The 19,151-nt window shown below is 40.8% G+C and overlaps 1 protein-coding gene across 1 annotated transcript in view; it reads right to left on the bottom strand.

Moving 5' to 3' along the window:
• Positions 1-1,244: 1,244 nt before the first annotated feature.
• The window catches only part of LOC306758219 (BMP/retinoic acid-inducible neural-specific protein 3-like), a gene marked incomplete at both ends in the record, with an annotated part of 48,675 nt that continues 30,768 nt past the window's right edge, over positions 1,245-19,151 (bottom strand). Inside the window, 4 exons of the mRNA XM_079243461.1 lie at positions 1,245-2,379; positions 7,432-7,654; positions 13,758-13,994; positions 18,131-18,236. Of these exons, the coding sequence (XP_079099587.1) occupies positions 1,245-2,379; positions 7,432-7,654; positions 13,758-13,994; positions 18,131-18,236 (1,701 nt within the window). The remainder of the gene's footprint in view (positions 2,380-7,431; positions 7,655-13,757; positions 13,995-18,130; positions 18,237-19,151) is intronic.

The raw sequence follows: 19,151 nt of genomic DNA, 5'->3' as shown, positions 1-19,151 counted from the left end.
GAGCGTTTTTGACGCTCAAAACGCGTTTGGTCTGAACACACCGTCAGAACGACCAAGATTAAAGTTTACATGACAGAACAATTAAATAGTTCAGAATTGAAATGCGAATACACCAGCCACTTACATCGGAATTAAGTTTAATTCCGAATAGAAATTTGCATTCGGAATTAAGTGTTTTTCATCAGTTCAAAGCGGAATTAACTTTTATTCTGAATTAATCAGGAATTAAAACTCCCATGTAAACATAGCAATGAAGTTTCTCTGCAGGTATGTTTAACTGTTTTGTTTTCATATTATTATTATTCTACTGTGTGTATCCTGTAGTACTGTAGTACTCGTTTATGTTGGTTTTGTGAATACTGTGATTTTAGCGGCTTAGACAACTTTTTCTTTCACACTTTCTTTCCACTCCTTTCTTTCTGACCTTTTTTTCCCATTGATTTATTTTTTCCTCTTCTCGTGCCAGGTTCAGTATTGCCATATCAGGACTGATGATCACATTAAAAATAACAATAAAAATGTTCAGAAAAATGGCAGCCACATATAAGACACGTGTTCCCTCGGCAGAGTAAATCTGTCTGGCTAAACATGACACACAGACTGCCGTTCTGAATGTTATGCTGCTGGACAAGACAGGGTTAAAAAAAAGAAAAAAACTCTCTGCTATCATCCACCCCATGCCACGTGGGAAGGCTTAATCTCAGTGAGGAAGAGCGGTTTTCTCTCAGGGATGGTTCGATTCCAGGCTTCTGCTCTGAATACGGACCTGAACTATGTTTTTGAGCAAGACTCTGAACCCCACGTTGTCCCGCTTTATCAGTGTGTGTGTGTGTGTGTGTGAAAGTGACATATACAAACCGCTTTGAGTGGTCAACATGTCTGAAAACAAAACTCATTTGTCATATTTGCTATTTACCTTTTCCTCTGCCAGGACATAAAGGAGAGAAAATGACCAGAAGTGTTGATGTTGTTGCACTGGAAAGGACCAATGTCGACCAGAGCTTCTACGTACTTCTTTATCTTTAGAAAAAGCAGGTTATGAACTAAGATGCTGATGTGTTAAACGAGATTTTCGGCAGAAAATGCTCTGATATTATAGCAAACACATCAAATTTAATTGCACACTGTGTACACACAGCACATTCTGGAACAACAAACTACACTTGACACAATATGATCCAGCTGAGCGAGGATACAGGTCTGTCTGTGGCAAGAAACGAGTAAAAACCATGAAATAGTGGCCATTAACTACACAGTTTATTGGCCTCATACTCTGTGTGGTTTGGTTGTCTGGCACTGAAAGCCTGCAGGGCAGTGAGAATCCTGCTCACGTCTGCGCTGGACAGTTTGAGCCTGTGGCGGAGCAGACAGGCGAACAGATCCGCATGCGGAGCCCCTGGAGGCGAGAGGCGGTTCACCCTGTAGCGCAGCTCCACCAGCTGCAGCAGAGCCGAGTCCTGTGATCCCTGAGTGTACGGGTAGTCTATCTGCAGAATCAGGTCCTGGATCGCCTCCGGGTCAAAGTGCACGCTGTATCCGAACAGCTGCATGCCGTTCACTTTCATGTAGCCGATGTTGCTGGACACCTCTCTGTCCTCCTGAGGCTCGTAGTGCAGCGTCGCATTCCTGCTCCCCCCCGCTGCCGCCGCCGAGTCCCGGCTGTGACTCCTCAGGTAAAAATGGACGGTCTCAAAAAAACTCTTCCACCTGTTTCCAAGCGTCAACGTCCAGTTGTAGCAGTCCAGAGGGATGTCCAGCTTGGTGCGCTCCCAGTCGGGATACCCGTGCTGACCGACTGGCATGGTCCAGCTCTCCGAATGGCTACCTCCAAAAGGATTGACGAACAGCGACAGAGTCGGCTCCACCGTGCTGTTCCCTGTCAGGCAAAACTGCACGGTGAGTCCGAGGAGAACGTGGACGCGGTTGGATTTGACCCGGTTACTCTTGAGTGTCAGCAGCATTCTTTTTCTCCAGGAGGGATCGAACCAAGTGTTTATGTGCACGTCGTTGCTGACAAACACAGCGTGCAGGGCGATGCGCGGGTCGCACCGCTGCAGCAGGTAGCGCAACTCTAGGTCTTGCAGATCTCTGTCGCTCTCGATGCCCAGGTATGGGTCTGTTGGGTCGGGCACGGCGGGGCGGCAGGCTCCCTGAGTCAGGGTGAAGCCTGGGTTGCAGCTGGAGCATCGAGTCCGGTTCTCGGCGGAACAGGAGGCACAGCGGGGGCCGTCGCCCGCTGTGCAGGGGATGAGGCCCTGGCAAGGCGGGCGGTTGTAGGGGCAGGTGCAGCTGCGGCTTTTCTCACTGTAAACGCCAACCTGCTTGTTCTCGCTGCAGTACAACATGGAGAGAGCGTAGCTCAACCAGAAAAGAAGCGGCCTGAGGGAGAGACAACAAGGGTTTCAGCACACATCAGTTCTCAGAGACAACACACTCCTGGCTTTGCTTTCAGAGAATAAAAAATGATCTTTCCAGGCTGAATCTCGGCAATGCTTTTTCTGAGTGAACAGGAAGGTTATTCATGTAATGTATTTGTTTGATGTGTGGCACTAAGAAGTTGAATAACTCAGGTGCTGCTTCCTCTGCGGGGACACACAAACACCTGGACATAAGATTCATTTCTTCTGACTGCTGTCTTTGTTGCTCAAGGCGCATGCACACCAGGATGCTGCAGCGGTTTGATTGGGCGGGTAATTCAGATTAATATCACAACTTTATTTGTTTTGTTTTGCTTTCACTTTACTGAAGAGGACCGAACCGCCTGGACAACAGCGGCTTATTACCTGAAACAACCAAGAAGAAAAAACATAAGGGAAACAGAAATCCTTCTTCTTCCTTATTCACTGCAAGTTAACACATTTATGCAGTCTTCATCTTCATCTTCAGCCGCTTATCCGGAGTCGGGTCGCGGGGGCAGCAGTCTAAGCAGGGAAGCCCAGACTTCCCTCTCCCCAGCCACATTTGCCAACTCTGCGGGGGGATCCCGAGGCATTCCCAGGCCAGCCAAGAGATATAATCCCTCCAGTGTGTCCTGGGTCTTCCCCGGGGTCTCCTCCCAGAGGGATGTGCCTGGAACACCTCACCAGGGAGGTCCAGGAGGCATCCTGACCAGATGCCTGAGCCACCTCAACTGGTTCCTCTCAATGCGGAGGAGCAGCAGCTCTACTCTGATCTCCCGGATGACCGAGCTCCTCACCCTATCTCTAAGGGAGAGCCCGGCCACCCTGCGGAGGAAACTCATGCAAGGCCCTTCTCAGATACGAAACATGAATGATATCATCAGATTGCTCCGGCTTCAGTTATTCCAACATATTTCACATTAAGGTTGTAGCTCTTCATAGCCTCGTTCGGACCTACCCAAGCGGCAACCTCCGGTGGTTAAAAGTGAAGCCTATGCGGAGGTACATAAAAGTGCAGTTCTCCCTTCATCCACTAGGGGCTGCAAAACAGAGCAAATCCCCATAGACTCCCATGTTAAAAACGGCAACTTCACGGCAGAAATAAACATGTTTACAGCCTGGTTCAAAAATCCATTTTAGGTTTATAGGTCAGGTTTACCTTCATGACAACTGTAGGGGGAGGGAATTTTTTTCTAACTCGCCCGTTTAAAAGTAATTTAATCTGGAAGTTCGGCATAATTAGGGGCGTGTCCTTTTGATTGACAGGTACCCGATCTCCAGCTTCAAGTCAGAAGAACGTAGAACAACCGCGGTTTTAAGATGGTTAGCAACGTTACTTAGCTTTAGCCCGCTTACCTCCGTTAGTTGGTTAGCTCCTGTTATCTCTGGGTTAGCTCTGTTAGCTTTTAGCTACAGAAAGCTCAGAGTTCGTTCGATGTCAGTCATCCACCATGACGCTCACAGCCCGCCTCTCAGCTCCACCTCTTTGCCCATATTTGTATTTTCTGGGCGAGATGATATGCATGCCCCTGCCAAGATGACAATGGTAGGAACCGCCCACCGAGCTTCAATTCAGCTCTTCAGAAACCTACGGGTGACGTCACGGAGACTCCGTCCATCTTTTTATATACAGTCTATGGACCTACCCTCCACGGTGACATCATCATAAATGACACCTGCCATTCATCTAATATCAGACCATACATGAAGTGGGGAATAATGCCAAAGTCCTTTTTACGTTTTCCTAAAATAACAAGTCATCTTGTCCATATCTATTGGTATATATATTATACCAATTATACATTAATCTATTCTATCAATTTCAATTGGTTCATGTTTGAGTATTGTGGAGACAAGAGACGAGGTGGAAATGTTGGACTCACAGAGACAGATTGTTTAATTAAACAGAAAACACAACGAACTGGCAATGACTGCAGGAAAACCTGGAGTTTATGTACAGAAGGGCTGTGCAAGATGGGAAGCAGGTGTGATAAATAAGCAGAAACAACAGGAAGTAAAGCAAACAGAATACACAAGGGGAAACCTTTACAAAATACAACAGGAAACCAGGACAGCAACTTAGGCAACAGAAAAACCAATAAAACCCCAAAGTAAAACCAACAGACCGCGAGAGAAGAACGCTGAATCAGCAGTGATTTATTGCTTCTTCCACTTTGTCGGTTCCACAGATTATTAACGGAAATCTAAAAGGGAAGTTCAGAAATGTAGCTGAATGAGAAACACAAGGTTCATCCGGTTCTCATCTGATTTTAAAATGAGTTGAATACAACCTCTGATCTACAACACACAACTTCACGACTACAAGTACACTGTCATCATTTGCTTAGCAAAAACTAAGCTAAACACTGAAAAAAGCCTTATATAACAAGAATTAAGAGGGTTACTAACAGGATGAAATTATTAACTGATCATCATCAGTTTGAATTTCTATGCAAGAAAAGGTTTGTCCGTTTGCTGGAAGGAAACATTCAGGAGTTTTAACTTATTTTTAACTTATTGCCAAGGAGGAAAGACATCAGAAATGATCTTAAAGAAGCAAATATTCCTATCCATTAATCTAGAAAAGTTAAGGTATTTTCAAAACTCTTGGGAAGAAGCACCGGCACTGTATTTTATTATTTGAATGTTATTTCTGTTTTTATACAATTTTAATTTAGTTTATACATGTTTTATTGTTCTTACAGGTTTTTTTTTTTTTTTTTTTTTAAATATATATTTTTGTGTTGCTTTCTTTGCATTATGATGCAACATAATTTCATTCTGCAGTGCATCTCTGGTGTAATTCATCTGTCAAGTGGAAGTTATTCAAGCTGCCAATCTTCCTAGGAGCGGACAATAAAGCACGTTCAGGTTAAATGCTCATGACAGAACAATTAGAAAAAGCCTGAACATGTATGGCTTGTTTGGAAGGGTTGCAAAGAAAAGCCTCTACTCTCTAAAAAGAACATGACAGGATGGCTTAGGTTTGCAAAGATCCCTCTGAACAAAGAGTAAAACTTATAGAACACGAACTATTCAAACAGACAAGACTTAATTATAGGCTGGATATAAATTAACAAATGGAGCCGCCATGACATCACCTGTAGCTTTCTGAATAGCTGGAGTAAAGGTCATTGGGCGGTTTCCACAGTCACCATCTTCAAAGCGTCACGTATGTCGTCAACCATCCCATTCCAGGCTGCTTGTAGCGAAGAGCTAATCAAGCTAACATGGAGCTAACAGGAGCTAACCAGCTAACAGAGGCAGGCGGGCTAAAGCTAAGTCACGCTGTTAGCCAGCTAAAAACTCTGGTTGTGCTACACTCTGCCTTTTGAAACTTGGCAATCAAAAGGACACGCCTAATTATGCAGAATTTCAAGATTAAATAACATCTAAGTGGATGAGTTATATATTAAAAAATTAAATACTGAAGTAAAAGTATCAGACAGTCTATTGTGAGTCCATCTGTCAAGCAGCTAAAACTGAGCTAACATTAGCTCATGAAACAGGAAAAATGCAGCAGAACAGAATGACTGAAAAGCAACAAGGTTGCAACAGTTCAGTCAAAGTCTTGACCTCAACCTGGCTGAAAAGCTTTGACGGGACTTAAAGCTGGTGTAGGTAATGTTGCTCAGAGACATTTAATTTTACTCTGGGTGAAGTGGTTCCTCGCCCTGATAGTACTCTATACATTTTGTAATCATGAACAATAAGAAATATAGTAAGACCCAAAGTAGTGAAGAAGAAACTCGGAAGGCAAACATGGCTGAGAAAATGCAGGAAAGATTTCCCGATCCGGATCGGTTTATTTACCTCCTCCTGCTAAACAGCCGAGAAAGAGAAAATCGTTGATGGAAAAAGCTGCAAACTAGAATAGCACTCGGAGAGAACACACCTCCGCCCTAAAAAAGTTCCTGGATCAGTTCTCCTTTTTCACATTTCCAAAAGCTCCTGAAAACGTAATTAAAATCCGTCCATAACTTTTTTAGTTATCTTGAACACAAACAAATAAACGCTGGTAAAAACATAACCTCCTTGGCGGAGGTAAGAAAAAAGCCTTGGATCCCGCAAGGAACAAACCCTAAGGAGGAGGAGCCAAGACAGGGCGCCACTTTCACATCTTGGTAGCTCCTCAACATTACGAACCCCAGCTTTAACAGAGTAGAGGATAAATATATGCTGCAAATGTCCCTGAACTAAAGTCCTTCATAATGATGTGAGAGACTCATAAAATCCAACAGAAAACTATGCTTCTAGTTATTGATGCTAAAGACGATTCCAGAACCCACTGACTCTAGATACTAGATGTGGTTTCCACACACTGCTTTTGCATTTAGTCTTAGTTGACATTAAAATGCAGCAAGTACAACCTCAGAGGGAGAACAACACATGATAGACACATGATATACTTTGTCATCACTTTTTTAAGGCCTGATGAGGATCAGATGTATTTATATCACCTGAGATGCAAAGGCTGTACTTTCACTTTAAGCTAGTTTGCATAAACCACAACTAATGTAGGATTTCTGTGGACTTTCACATTGATGGATTGTCGTATGTAGTTCATTTTTCAGCCAGAAATGGTCATTAATATAGAGTGTTGATGAGAGGTCCATCAATCAGGCTGAGGTGGAGCATCTGGGTGAAATAGCAGCTCACCACTACCAACGTTAGCTTCAACGCCTGGATGTCTTTTTAGAAAAAAAAAAAAAAATCTAAAAACACTCGGTTTGTTTAATAAATGTAAACCTACAGACGGTTAAAAGTATTTTTTGCCAAATATGATCTACCCTGTCAATCACTGGCTGGAACAAAGAGGCAGCTTTGTTCTTGTCAGCACTTTCCACCTCAATCCACAAGTATTTTTCCTCAAGAGTCTTCTAATAAGTACCGTCTCGCTCTGCTGCGTTCTCTCTCCTTCGCTGCTTGGCGCATAAATCATTCTCATGATTATAGGTTTTTTTGGGAGTACTTTGGGTTACCACACAGCAGAACAAATATTCCTTCCTCTTGTTCCCGGCTTGCGTCTTACCTCGGCCTCGGCAGGACTATTTTGGGCTGTTTGCGGCACCTCTTGCTGAGGGTGAAGATCTTGTGAGTTGTGCGGCGAGCTTTGGTGAGAAGCTGGCTGCTGCTGGTCTCCAGATGCCTGTAGCGCTGCAGCAGACTAGCATCCATCCTCCACAAGTTCTCCACGACAGATGTGTTCACAGCGTAATGGCTTGGCAGTTTCCCAACAAAGCTTTGGAACTCCTCTGGACAAAAGAAGAAGTAAACAAGTAAAGATTTCCCCATGGCTGCAAGCTGCAGGGAAACGGTGTCTAAAAAAAAAAATCAAACAGCTAAAGAGAGAAAATAACATCTGCAAAGCTTTAATAAAACATTTCCACATTCACATTTCCGTTAGATTGATATTTAATGATCATAGAAGAATATTTACAACATTTTTCCTCCTGGAAACATACAGTATACTCACATCATGTCAGCTGTGTGCCTTTTTGAAGCAGCTATAGGCTCTAATTAGACGTAAAGTGACACTGAAAGCACAACCGTTATCCCTGCCATTAAAACTGTAAAAGCAAGACAGGTTGCCTCGGTTACAGTAATTACTTGTGTCAAACTTATGCAAAAAAAAAAAGAAGAACAGAAAAAGTGACAAGTTTTCAGGAAAGTTTTAGGGTTTTTTATAATGTCAGGAAAACTTTACTAACTGTGTCACCTCTCAGAACAAATTATTTGCAGTTCGGGCTGCACATGACAGCACAGCAGCCGCTCTCCTACCGTCTGTATGTTTATCATTTAAAAAAAAACCCAAAAAAAACCGCCCTCGCAGTTTTATGCTGCTGTCATACTGTCAGCCTGCAGTTTACCTCAATGTCTCTCCAGATACCGAAGCATTAAGGACAAATAGGTGCGAATCAGTTGCTTTCAGTTGTGAAGCTGATTCAGACTCAACTTACACTGTAAAACCAACAACCAGGGCTTGAAATTAAGACCTGCCAACCAACCAAATGCTGGTTAAAATGTAGAGATGGCTGCTTCAGGTTATTTTTAAAGTCGACTGGTCAGGCCTTTCTAAATCATTTAGTTGATTAGTCATAACATTCATTATGAAATGAAAAAATGTACAATCTTAAAAGAAAAAAAAAATATGACGCCTGTGTTCCATACATAAGGGTGTGTATGTTGATTTTCTTTGAATTATTATATATCTAGGGGTCAGGGAGACATCATGATCAAACCTGGTCTGGCTGTGTTTATGCTATGCTGTGCGACTGATGCAGGTAAGAGGATTTGATAGTTTAAATGACCCCTGTATATGCCACAGCTACAACTGAAGAAAATATAACAACATAACTAAGTCCAGATGCTCAAATGCAAAGTTGAGGGTAGCGTGGATTTTTGGTCGTGTCCTCAGTTGTAAAGGTGAGTATTCATGTTGTGTTGATGCACAGAAGGAGTAGGTAGCACATCTCTATGGGTAGTAGGAAGTGTTTGGACACAAGTAGATGAAGAATGAAGCTGGTTAAAAGGTAAGACAGGAGGAAGAGAAGAATGTTGAAGAGGAGTGAAAGTTATTGATATCTGGAAAACAGATGACTTTCCTCCATGCTGGCTAGAGTTTGTGTTCAAACCAAACAAAATGTCACATTTTCTGGTTTTCAAAAAGTTCATTTCAGCCTCATTTATGCTCTATGTTAAATACATATATGTCCATTTTCTGTGGTTTTTGAATGCATGTTTGAGTCCGTATTCAGAGAGCTTTTGTATAGTCAGGCCACAGACTGTATATAAAAAGATGGATGGAGCCACCCTGACGTCACCCGTAGATTTCTGAAGAGCTGAATTGAAGCTCGGGCGGTTCCTACCGTCGCCATCTTGGCAGGGGCATGCGTGTCGTCTCACCAGGAAAATACAAATATGGGCAAAGAGGTGGAGCTGAGAGGGGGGCTGTGGGCATCATGGTGGATGATTGACATCGAACGAACTCCGAGCTGCCTGTAGCTAAGAGCTAATCGAGCTAACCCGGAGATAACAGGAGCTAACCAGCTAACGGAGGTAAGTGGACTAAAGCTAAGTAACAACCACGGCTGTTCTATGTTCTTCTTACTTTAAGCGGGAGACTGGGTTCCTGTCAATCAAAAGGACACGCCCCTAAATATGCCGAACTTCGAGATTAAATTACTTTTAAACGGGCGAGTTAGAAAAAAATTCACTCCCCCCACAGTTGTCATGAAGGTAAACCTGACCTATTAAACTGAAAATGGATTTTTGAACCAGGCTGTAAACATGTTTATTTCTGCTGTGAAGTTGGTCTTTTTAACATGAGAGTCTATGGGGATTTGCTCTGTTTTGCAGCCCCTAGTGGATGAAGGGGGAACTGCAGTTTTATGCACTTCCGCATAGGCTTCACTTTTAACCGCCGGAGGCTCCATCTAACTTTCATACACAATCTATGATTTAGACGTATGAGACAGTGCTGTTTAGTATAGCTGACATTTTACCAGCAAAATGAGCAAAAAAGAAGCTGCCATGAATTCAATGACTTCACAGATCACCGTCGTCGACTGACTTCTTTCACGTCTCCTTCCATGAATGTGCATTACCACGACCTTGTCCTCTGTTGTTACGCTTCCTAAGGTCTTAAACTGACCTCTGAACTCTGCACTGCCCTCTAGTGGACGTACTGACTAACTACCATGCTAATGAAAAGGATGCATGGTAAAAAGTTGGCAGTGATTTTTGATGATGTTTGACATGGACAAACCTTTTAGTCTACATTAAGAAGCATAAATTATGATCACCACTAAAAGCCAGCAGACAGGGGTGTTTTTTTAAACAAATTAGTACAGTTGGCTGTAATTGTTTAAATATTAATAGTATTGCTAGAAAAGCAAGTATCACGTTTGATATCAGTGTGATAAGATTGAAATTTTTCCAACAGAAAAAGCCAAGGAATGTAAATAATTGCAAGTTTAGCTTTTGTTTAGCTAATATGGATGGTTGACATTTTCTTCAAGCAACTGTTTGGGATAAAAGCGAATAGCAGTTCATTTATTATTTTGTTACATTGTGGATGTTGTTTTGTATTGTTCACAAATTAAAATGAGCTTAAATTAAATTTTTTCGGTTCTGCCTTTCAGTTTGTTTACAGAAAGAGTTTTAATTGATAATAATCTTTGTACTGTTTAATTATGATTATAATCATGATCAACAATTTTGACAACTTAAATCAATTATTTTTAACTTTTTTTTTTAAAAATTTTTTTATTGGATGTTTAAAATTGGTTTTTAAAACCCTCATGCAGGTCCAACCACTTCTCTTGGTCTCCTCTGGTTCCCAAAAAAAGCAACTTATGCCAAATTCAGGCCACCAGAAATTTTACAGCCTGTTGAGTTATATAGGTTTTATCAGTCAGGTTAGATACAGTCCAGGTACAAATGAATGTGACACCTCCTGTCCATAGACTTTAGATCAGGGTATAGGTAGCAACATCATCTTATATCTTACATATATGCTCATATTAGCATAATTAAGGTTAAAATCATGCTGTAAAAATGTATTTTGTCTAAAGGTCAAACATAAAGAAATTTAATTTGTAGTTTGACTGTTTGGTAGTGGACGTGGAAAACAAAGTAAACATATTTCCCTAATATAGTAAATACCAGTGGCTTTGTATCCATTAATATGCAGTTAACTCAACTGATTTGTACCATCTTTTATGGCACAAATTTGTGTTAACAGTTTTGTAAATGAGGACACAAATGACTTGAACGATGCTGCTGTATGTTTATGGTAATCACAGCGATGTCTCGAAAAGAAGGCCCCCACTGCATAATAAAGCAGGACTCAGGGAATGTTTTGTATAGATGCTTTTTTTTTTTTTGTTTTAATGTGCAGCACTGAAGAAAATAAATACAGGAATTAGTGAAATACAAAATGCTTTAATGCATAAGGGGGCAGTTGCACAAAGCACCTGAAGCTTCCCATTTTATTGTAATATTTAAAGATTAAAAAGTGAAAATGCAAGGACTTAGAGTTGGAAATGCTATTGTTTTAGCTTGTGGCATCTCAAAAATGCAAAATTCCTTTGAATATTTTGATCATCAGACGTATTGGTGTTCCTGATGCCAGTCCAGTTGTTCATTTCAGGCACAACTGGGAAGCTGTGGAGGTGTGTGCTTCACTATAGTCTTTCTTTCGTGTGGACAATAGAATGACCATGATGACTAGCTGATACATGGGAGTGACTCAAACTCTAAATTATGCAACACTTTGAACAATAAAATTACTGGTAATAAAATAAAGTAATTGCATGTAAAGTTATTAGAAGAACACAACTAGAAAGTGAAGAAGGATCTCTTAATATCCAGAAGAATCTGACTTTTAAATCGACAATGAAAACCATTAATGTTGTTGCCAACATGGCTGACAGTGGTAACAAAAGAGGAGTCACACATTGGAAAAGATTTATGATCATTGTACTTTGTTTAAAGGACTTAACCAAAATAAAACTAAAGCGGGGTATGGACATTTTACATGTCAGTGGAATGGATGTTTAACAGTGTGTGCAATGTTGCAGAAAGTTGCAAACCCAAAACCCATAGTTACCATGGTAACGGCGGACCAAGAGCTTTTGACTGAGTCTGGCCAAAGCAGGCTTTAATTTGTTTAGCCACTCCCACCTCTGCAGGTGCAGCACATTCTCCACTAATCTCAAACACCCCAACAAACAAAGCCAAGATGGCGCGCCATCACAAATAACAACGTTGACTCTCCTGTGTATCAGTCATATTACACTGAAATGCCAAAGGAATATTTAAAAGGAACATTACAAGCATAACATTTTAACTTCCAGGTGTTAAAACTTAGCACTATTAATTTGTTTTGATAGCAGAGTGACATTTACTATGTACATTCCTGGAGCCATATCCTGCATTGCCAGGGTCGAGAAACGGCACTTCACATCTTTGGGAATTTGAACAAGAGGAGGTTATAAAGTACCCATTGGGTACGGTTACATTAATAATTTGGAATGAAATAATTTTGAGTTAACAGTATTCTTCTATGAGTTTACATGGAAACAAGAATTCTGAATGGAGGTTTACATGGAAACATTTCCTTGCTAAATTCAGCTTTATATCGGCGGGTTGGGAAGGGTTCTGTATGGAAAGGTAGCGGATGTGACGTACTTAGATCTACTGGAAATAAACAAAGTTTGCTTCCTGCTTGTTGCCTTTTTGGTCGTAACTTGGAAAACTGAATAATAAATTCCCTTTTCACCGTTATTTTGATTATAATTTTGAAGCACGAGCTCAACACAAACATCCTACTTCACCTTTTTTCAACAGCTGAAGAGGAGAAGGAAGATAGATTAAAGACGGAAGACAAAACAACGCGCAGAATACGAGTGGTCTGGGGACGAGACAAGGTAAGGAGCATGTGCAGAACAATCGGAATTAACTTAAAGTGGAATTAAGGTTTACATGACAGAAGAATTAATCAGTTCAAATTTAAAATGTGAATAAACCAGTCATTTACTTTGGAATTAGGTTTAATACTGAATCAACTTCATTCAGAATGAGGTATTTACATGGTCGTTTTTCACCAGTTTAAAGCGGATTTAACTTTTATTCAGAATTAAAGAGGAATTATAACTCTTATGTAAACGTGGCCAATGAGAGTATAAAAATACTTTTAAAATGAGACAAAAGCGCTTTACCTTAAAATGACTCATTGTTTTAAAGGGTGAAATAAAAATTATGCCTTTCTCAAATCAACATTACTGGGTTTGATTTTTACAGCAAGTTGATATTTTCGCTGTATTTGGAAGCAATGAAGAACAATGTGAACACGATTTGTCTAAATAGTTTCTTGTGTTTTAATAATGTGCACTTATGTAAATGTAGAGGTTACTTGAAAGGTTGTTTTATTCATATGATCATCTTCTGTGATGATGCAAAACTTTAATATTTGTTTTTCCCTCTTTTAACTTTTCTTCTTCTGCTACTCTTCAAAAAACCTTCCTCAGACTGAATGGAGCCTCTGTAACTCTCTGATACCCTCCCAAAAATAGATATATAAAAAATCAACGAGCATCTGAACTGGGGAGTCCAGCAGCAGCCAATGTTCGAAGTCATTAATACTATTATGGGGAAAAAGAATCTTCCTGCTCTTAAAGTCAGCTTTAAACTCATTTGTTACTCAGAGGAAAAGTGACCTGTGTCCCGAAATCTAGATTGGAGGAAGAATTTTTAAAAGCCAATGTTCCACTTGTATGGTTTCTCTGAAAGCACAATTGAAGCTGACATTTTCAAATTCCATTCAGAAAGGGTCCCAATTAATGTCTGACTCACCGGACTCCTCAAACTCCTGGTTGGTCAGCCTCCAGGCGTCTCGGATGTGCAGCAGGCTGCTTTCCAACGTGTCCAGATCAGAGTGAGGACAGTTACACTGCGGGAAGTCCACGCTGCACTCACACCAGCAGTCATTGTCCTGGCAAACAAACTGGCCTTCAGATTTACAGCCAATGTAGTCGAGCGCTGCCTGAATGAAGCGGCTTTTCAGATAGCCAGGTAAGACGGCTTGCAGCCCTGTGGAGCAATAAAGACAGGATATATGGAGAAAACATGTTACTTATTAAATATAACGTTTATCCAGAGCAACTATTGTTCAGACAGTGTTGTGCTATTAATCTCACACACACAAAACCAACTTGTTCGCAAGAATATATATCTTTTAAAGTATCTCCACAGAAAAAGGGATTTTGACTTTCTGAGTCCGCCGCTCTCCACATCATGTTTTTTTCTCCCAAGAAATGGAAAAGGTAAGAAAAGATGAAAGATTTATGTCTTCAGTGTGAATGCAGTCAGAGTGCCTACAAGGCAGGGGGGAAGTTGGAATTTAAAGCCGTACATGAGGTCCAGCTTGGTCAAAAAGAAAAAAATCAGACTGAGTGTCAGCTGAAGCAATACTTTTGACATTTTCAAGAGATCAGAGTTCAGAATAACTACAACAGATCTTACATGCTGTCGGCTGGTTCACAGCCAAGCTGTCAGGTACAGTAACTTTCCAACACATTCAGCTACCCTGTGTCTTCCATGTTTTTGTATTTAAATTCAGCTAAAAGCCACCGACATCATGCCAGATATGGCATAGGTTACTGATTTTGATGGGCTTTTTTACTATTTTATCAACCTCATGCAGAGCTGGAGTGAAACTGATTTCTGAGTCCGAGACTGTCCCCATCAAGACCAGCTCACTTCATGTCCATGTGGAGGAAAAAACAGGCACCCATCACATCACATCTTGTGCAAACTGTTCATCCCTTTTTCTATACATCTTATTCCAGTTTAGGGCTGCAGGGGAGTTTGAGCCAATCGAGAGGCAGGAGACTCCTGAGCAGGTTGCCAGTCTTGCTTGTGCATGCATTCTTTATTTGACATTGAAGTGATGAGTGAAATTCCAACCTGAAGCCCAGAGGTGAATGGTAGGGTGGTTGAGGGCATGAAAAAGTAGTCAGCGTATTGTGTAGAGAGCGATAGTGGAAGCAGCAGCAGTAATTATGAGGCACAGAACAAGACAGAAACTTGCAGATATGATGGGTGTCTTTGATGTGTGGCAAAGTAGGGTGTGAAGCAGATCACAAGGGAAGCAGCAGAACAGCTTGAGTTGCATGCCTGAACCAGTTTGCAGGAATCACTACATTCCTTACCACCCTGCCATTTTAATTAAAAGGCTTTATTTAGGTTTACATTAGGTCAATCATTTCACCAGCTTTGTTTGTCGCTGTCTTATTGTTACTGGACATGATGATTTCTCTCTCAGTACACATCAGCATGAAAGCTTTGACGTTCTTCTGAGCCAGTCAAATATTCGGTGAAGCTCGTACAGTACATATGTTCAGTTATTGTTCTTTCAAACTGTTGTGGTTCTTACTTAATGTCAGAAACTTTCTTTTAATTTTAAGATTTTAGAGGCCAGTTAATGTATTTTAAATATTAACGTGGACATTTTCTTGAGTGATGTTTTGGATGAAATTTAGAGTAACCTAAAACTTAAAGTGGAACTATTATGTGCATTCCAGGATAATTTATTTTTATTTCTGAGACCAGAAGGGCTGGGATTGATGGAGTTATTGTCACAAATAGCTTTATTTACTTCAGACCGACCCTCTCCATAGGCTGTCAGATCAGCCTGTGGGCAAAACGAGTGGATTGAGACTCTTCCGCATTAAGCCCCGCCTCCCGCCACTGCACTACGTCGGGAGCGCGCACCGCACCTGCTTTCGCCGTCATTGTAACATCTCATAAACAGAAGGATTAGGCTAATATGAACTCAATAAAAAAACAAAATACCATGTCAACACATAGCATCCAGCCCTACATGTTGGAACCTGAATCAGAGCCTGGAAACGAAGTGGAAAACAGCAACCCACAGCAACGAATGCAGCAGGATGTCTCTCTTTGGTAAACTCACCAGCCATCGTTGGAAATAACTTTATCCCACGTTTTCCACCCGCCTGATGTATTTGTACATGCCCTTGTTAACCAGTAGAAGGTAACCAATCACCGAACCTTATCCCCCGGGACGTCACAAGGATTTCCAAGTAGAAAAAAACTCTCTAAAATGACTCTTTCTTTGTCGCCATGGAAACCAGACAGAGAGAGTGCTGGAACTCAAACTCAAACATTGTTTAGGTGATAAAAAAAACAGTGCCGTTCACATGTCTGATGAGGATTCAACACTGTAACACTGTAGAAAGCTCAGAAAACTCCAAATACCATCATAGCACCCCTTTAAAAAAAATCCACATCAAAGTGACTACCCTCCCAGACACTAAAACAGAAAATAGGCTACTGGTTTGCTCTTGCTTTTCTACTTTAGGCTATTAACAATGAAGAAGGAAGAAGGCAGCATATGGTGAAGTGAAGTATTGGTATTTGTTGTGGCTGAAACTGCTGGAACAACCAAATCAACACCAGGTGGCCACAGTCCACGATACAATCTGCTACTTAACATAAAAGAGAATGAATTAGCTTGGCAAGTTATTCAATTAGCTTTGGTATGCTAATCGCAAAAGTAGTAGGCGATTTAATTAGTTGTTTAATTCTGTATGATTCCTAGCCTCTCAATGCAAAAGCCTAGCCTACCCATACTAAAACTGAGGCAGTGTCTAATCCAGCAGGTCACCAGCCTAGAAAAGCTAGTCATTACCTTTTTCAATGCAGCTTCTCCTTGCTAATTTATAGCAGTGGGAATGTTAGCTAGCACGTCAATCTTGCTAATGGAGACCAGAGGGAGTATCTAATCCAACAGGTCACCAATTTAGCTACAATGTAAGGTAACACTTCAATCTCGCTAATGGACAGTATGGGGACAATATAATCCAGTAGGTCACAAGCCAAGAGGAGCAAGTCATTAGCTTGTCCCGTGCTAACACTCATCTGGAATGATAAATAAAAACCGACAGCTGCATTAGAATTACTGCCCAGTTAGATTGAGATGTGAACTTTTCATTCCCCTCAGCTGGTAACACAGTTATCAGTGCAGCCTCATTGTCAATCAGCTCAGTAGTTCTTTCCAGAACAGTTATACCTGTAACATCCTAGCACAAGTATTTAGCTGCTGAAGCTGCTGCTCAGTAGTCATATTTCAGGCCCTTTTACTTTTAAGGTTTTCAGTCCTTCACTACATATTCATCCTTCATTTTTCCATCTCCAAACATTACAGGCTATTACCTGCATCATGATTGTGTCATGAAAGACAGTTTTAGTTGGCTTTTATTTTGTCATGTTTCTTTCTTTTGTTCCCTTAGTGGCCCAGACGTCCTGCTGGGTGTGGTGGCATTGGTTCTACTGGGAAATCCAACTCACCTGCTGCTGTTCGGTCTGCGGTTCACTCATCACCAGATCATTGCCCTTTTCTAGTGGGATATTTATGACCACTCATACATTTTTGTTCTTTGGTACTGGTTTCGAAGATCAATGTTTCTATTTTTGTGAACTTCCAGAAGAATTCCATTTCCAAGCCTGTTTTTGCCCCGCTGTACCACCTCTGTCACCTCTGCCTCAGCTATTTTGTTGTTACCCCCCAGGATTCTTGGTTCTCTAAATAAACATGGTTATTTTATCACTGATCCGCTGTCTGCTCCTTCCTGGGTCCGGCCTGTCTTCCTGATAGCCCTGACAGAATGTGGATTAGAAAATAACTTGTGAAGTTGAACTTCCATCACTTTTGACACTTTTAGAAAAGGGGCTCTGCTTCAAGTGGTGCCATCTATCAATTCCAATGCAATGCTGACAGCTCACAGTAATAAACTAAAATATGAACACGTTCTACACATTCATCATTACAAAAGCAGCCCTTTTTTCCCAACCAGAACATTGGCCCAACTGCTAAACAGCCAATCAGGGATGTCCCAGAACTATGCATTAGTTGCTCTGGTTATGACCTCAAGGACCATTTAAACACAACATCACCTCAAGTCACATATTCGTTGGGACAAACTTAAAGGCTGCATTAGTTTAATTTGTTTGTGATGAATGACTTGTGCAGGGGGAGTGGGTAATTCAATGAAAAGATTGATAACAGTCATATATTTGGATGTGAAATCTTAGAATACTGCCAGCAGCTGTTCATCTTAGCTGAGTCAAATTGAAACAATAAGGCACCTTCCAGCATTTCATATTCTCAAAAACACATACAATAAGTCATGGATTGCATTTACCTTGTAGTTGAACCTTATTTTCTGGACTGTGGACCAACACTGAGCTGACTGTGTCCAGGTTGTCATAGTTACTGCACCCGAGAGGCCCAGTTCTGGTTTCAGTCACCTAAAAGCATAGACACAAATAATAATAATCCTTGCGGCATTAACTTTTATGAGACAAAGCTATTTCATGTTAAGTGTTATCAATTTCATTTTATTGTTCAGTCAACGTTTATTGTTGTATTTCAGGTAAGCAACTGTTACAACACAGCAGCAACACATTTGAAATAAAAGCTGATACAGCAAAACTTTTACCTCTGTCACACTGCCATTTGTTCTCACAACATTTTAACCCTTAAAAACTTGACCCAAGAAAAAAAATGTGAAGAAAATTATCCGTTTTTAAGATCTGAAAGTCAAACAAAATGTTTATGTAAAATAACAAAAATATTTTTGTATATTTAATATTATTACTGTGTGATATGTTAAAATTATTGTGCATTATTGTATTATCATCATATTGCATAGAGGGAAGAAAACAAGTATCAGATTGTGAACAACAGAGTTTTGAGCAAAGTTTTACTATGAATTGATGCAAAAGGTCTCAGAAATTATAAAAAAAAAAAAAAAAAAGACACAATCATTAACGATCCATATCATGCAAAATTAATTTTATAAAGGTTTATCTAACAGTAACATGTGTCTCCATAGCCTGTGTATGAGGCCCCAAAAATGAGAAAACTATGTCACCTCTCACTTTCTTGCTTCACTTTTTAACAAATGTGTGGTCAAAAGGGAAAGTCTGAGATATTTCCCTTTGTGACCCAATGAAGGGAAATAACCACTCCCCTTGGTAGTGGATACTGCCATTGACCCGCCCCCCCAGAAACCTGAGCTGGCCCCCTACTAGGTGCCATTGAAAGCTTCCGCCTGTCCTAGTGAGGAGTGTGGAGTGGGCATGGACAGGCAGCACTCATGAACATTAAAGGTTCACACAAACAGCCTGTTCTCAGTAGAACTGTAGAACAGTAGAATAGAG

Source organism: Telmatherina bonti (genome assembly GCF_933228915.1).
Source record: "Telmatherina bonti genome assembly, chromosome: 7".
In the NCBI taxonomy this organism is placed as follows: domain Eukaryota; kingdom Metazoa; phylum Chordata; class Actinopteri; order Atheriniformes; family Telmatherinidae; genus Telmatherina; species Telmatherina bonti.
This window is presented reverse-complemented; position numbering and strand designations above follow the sequence as displayed.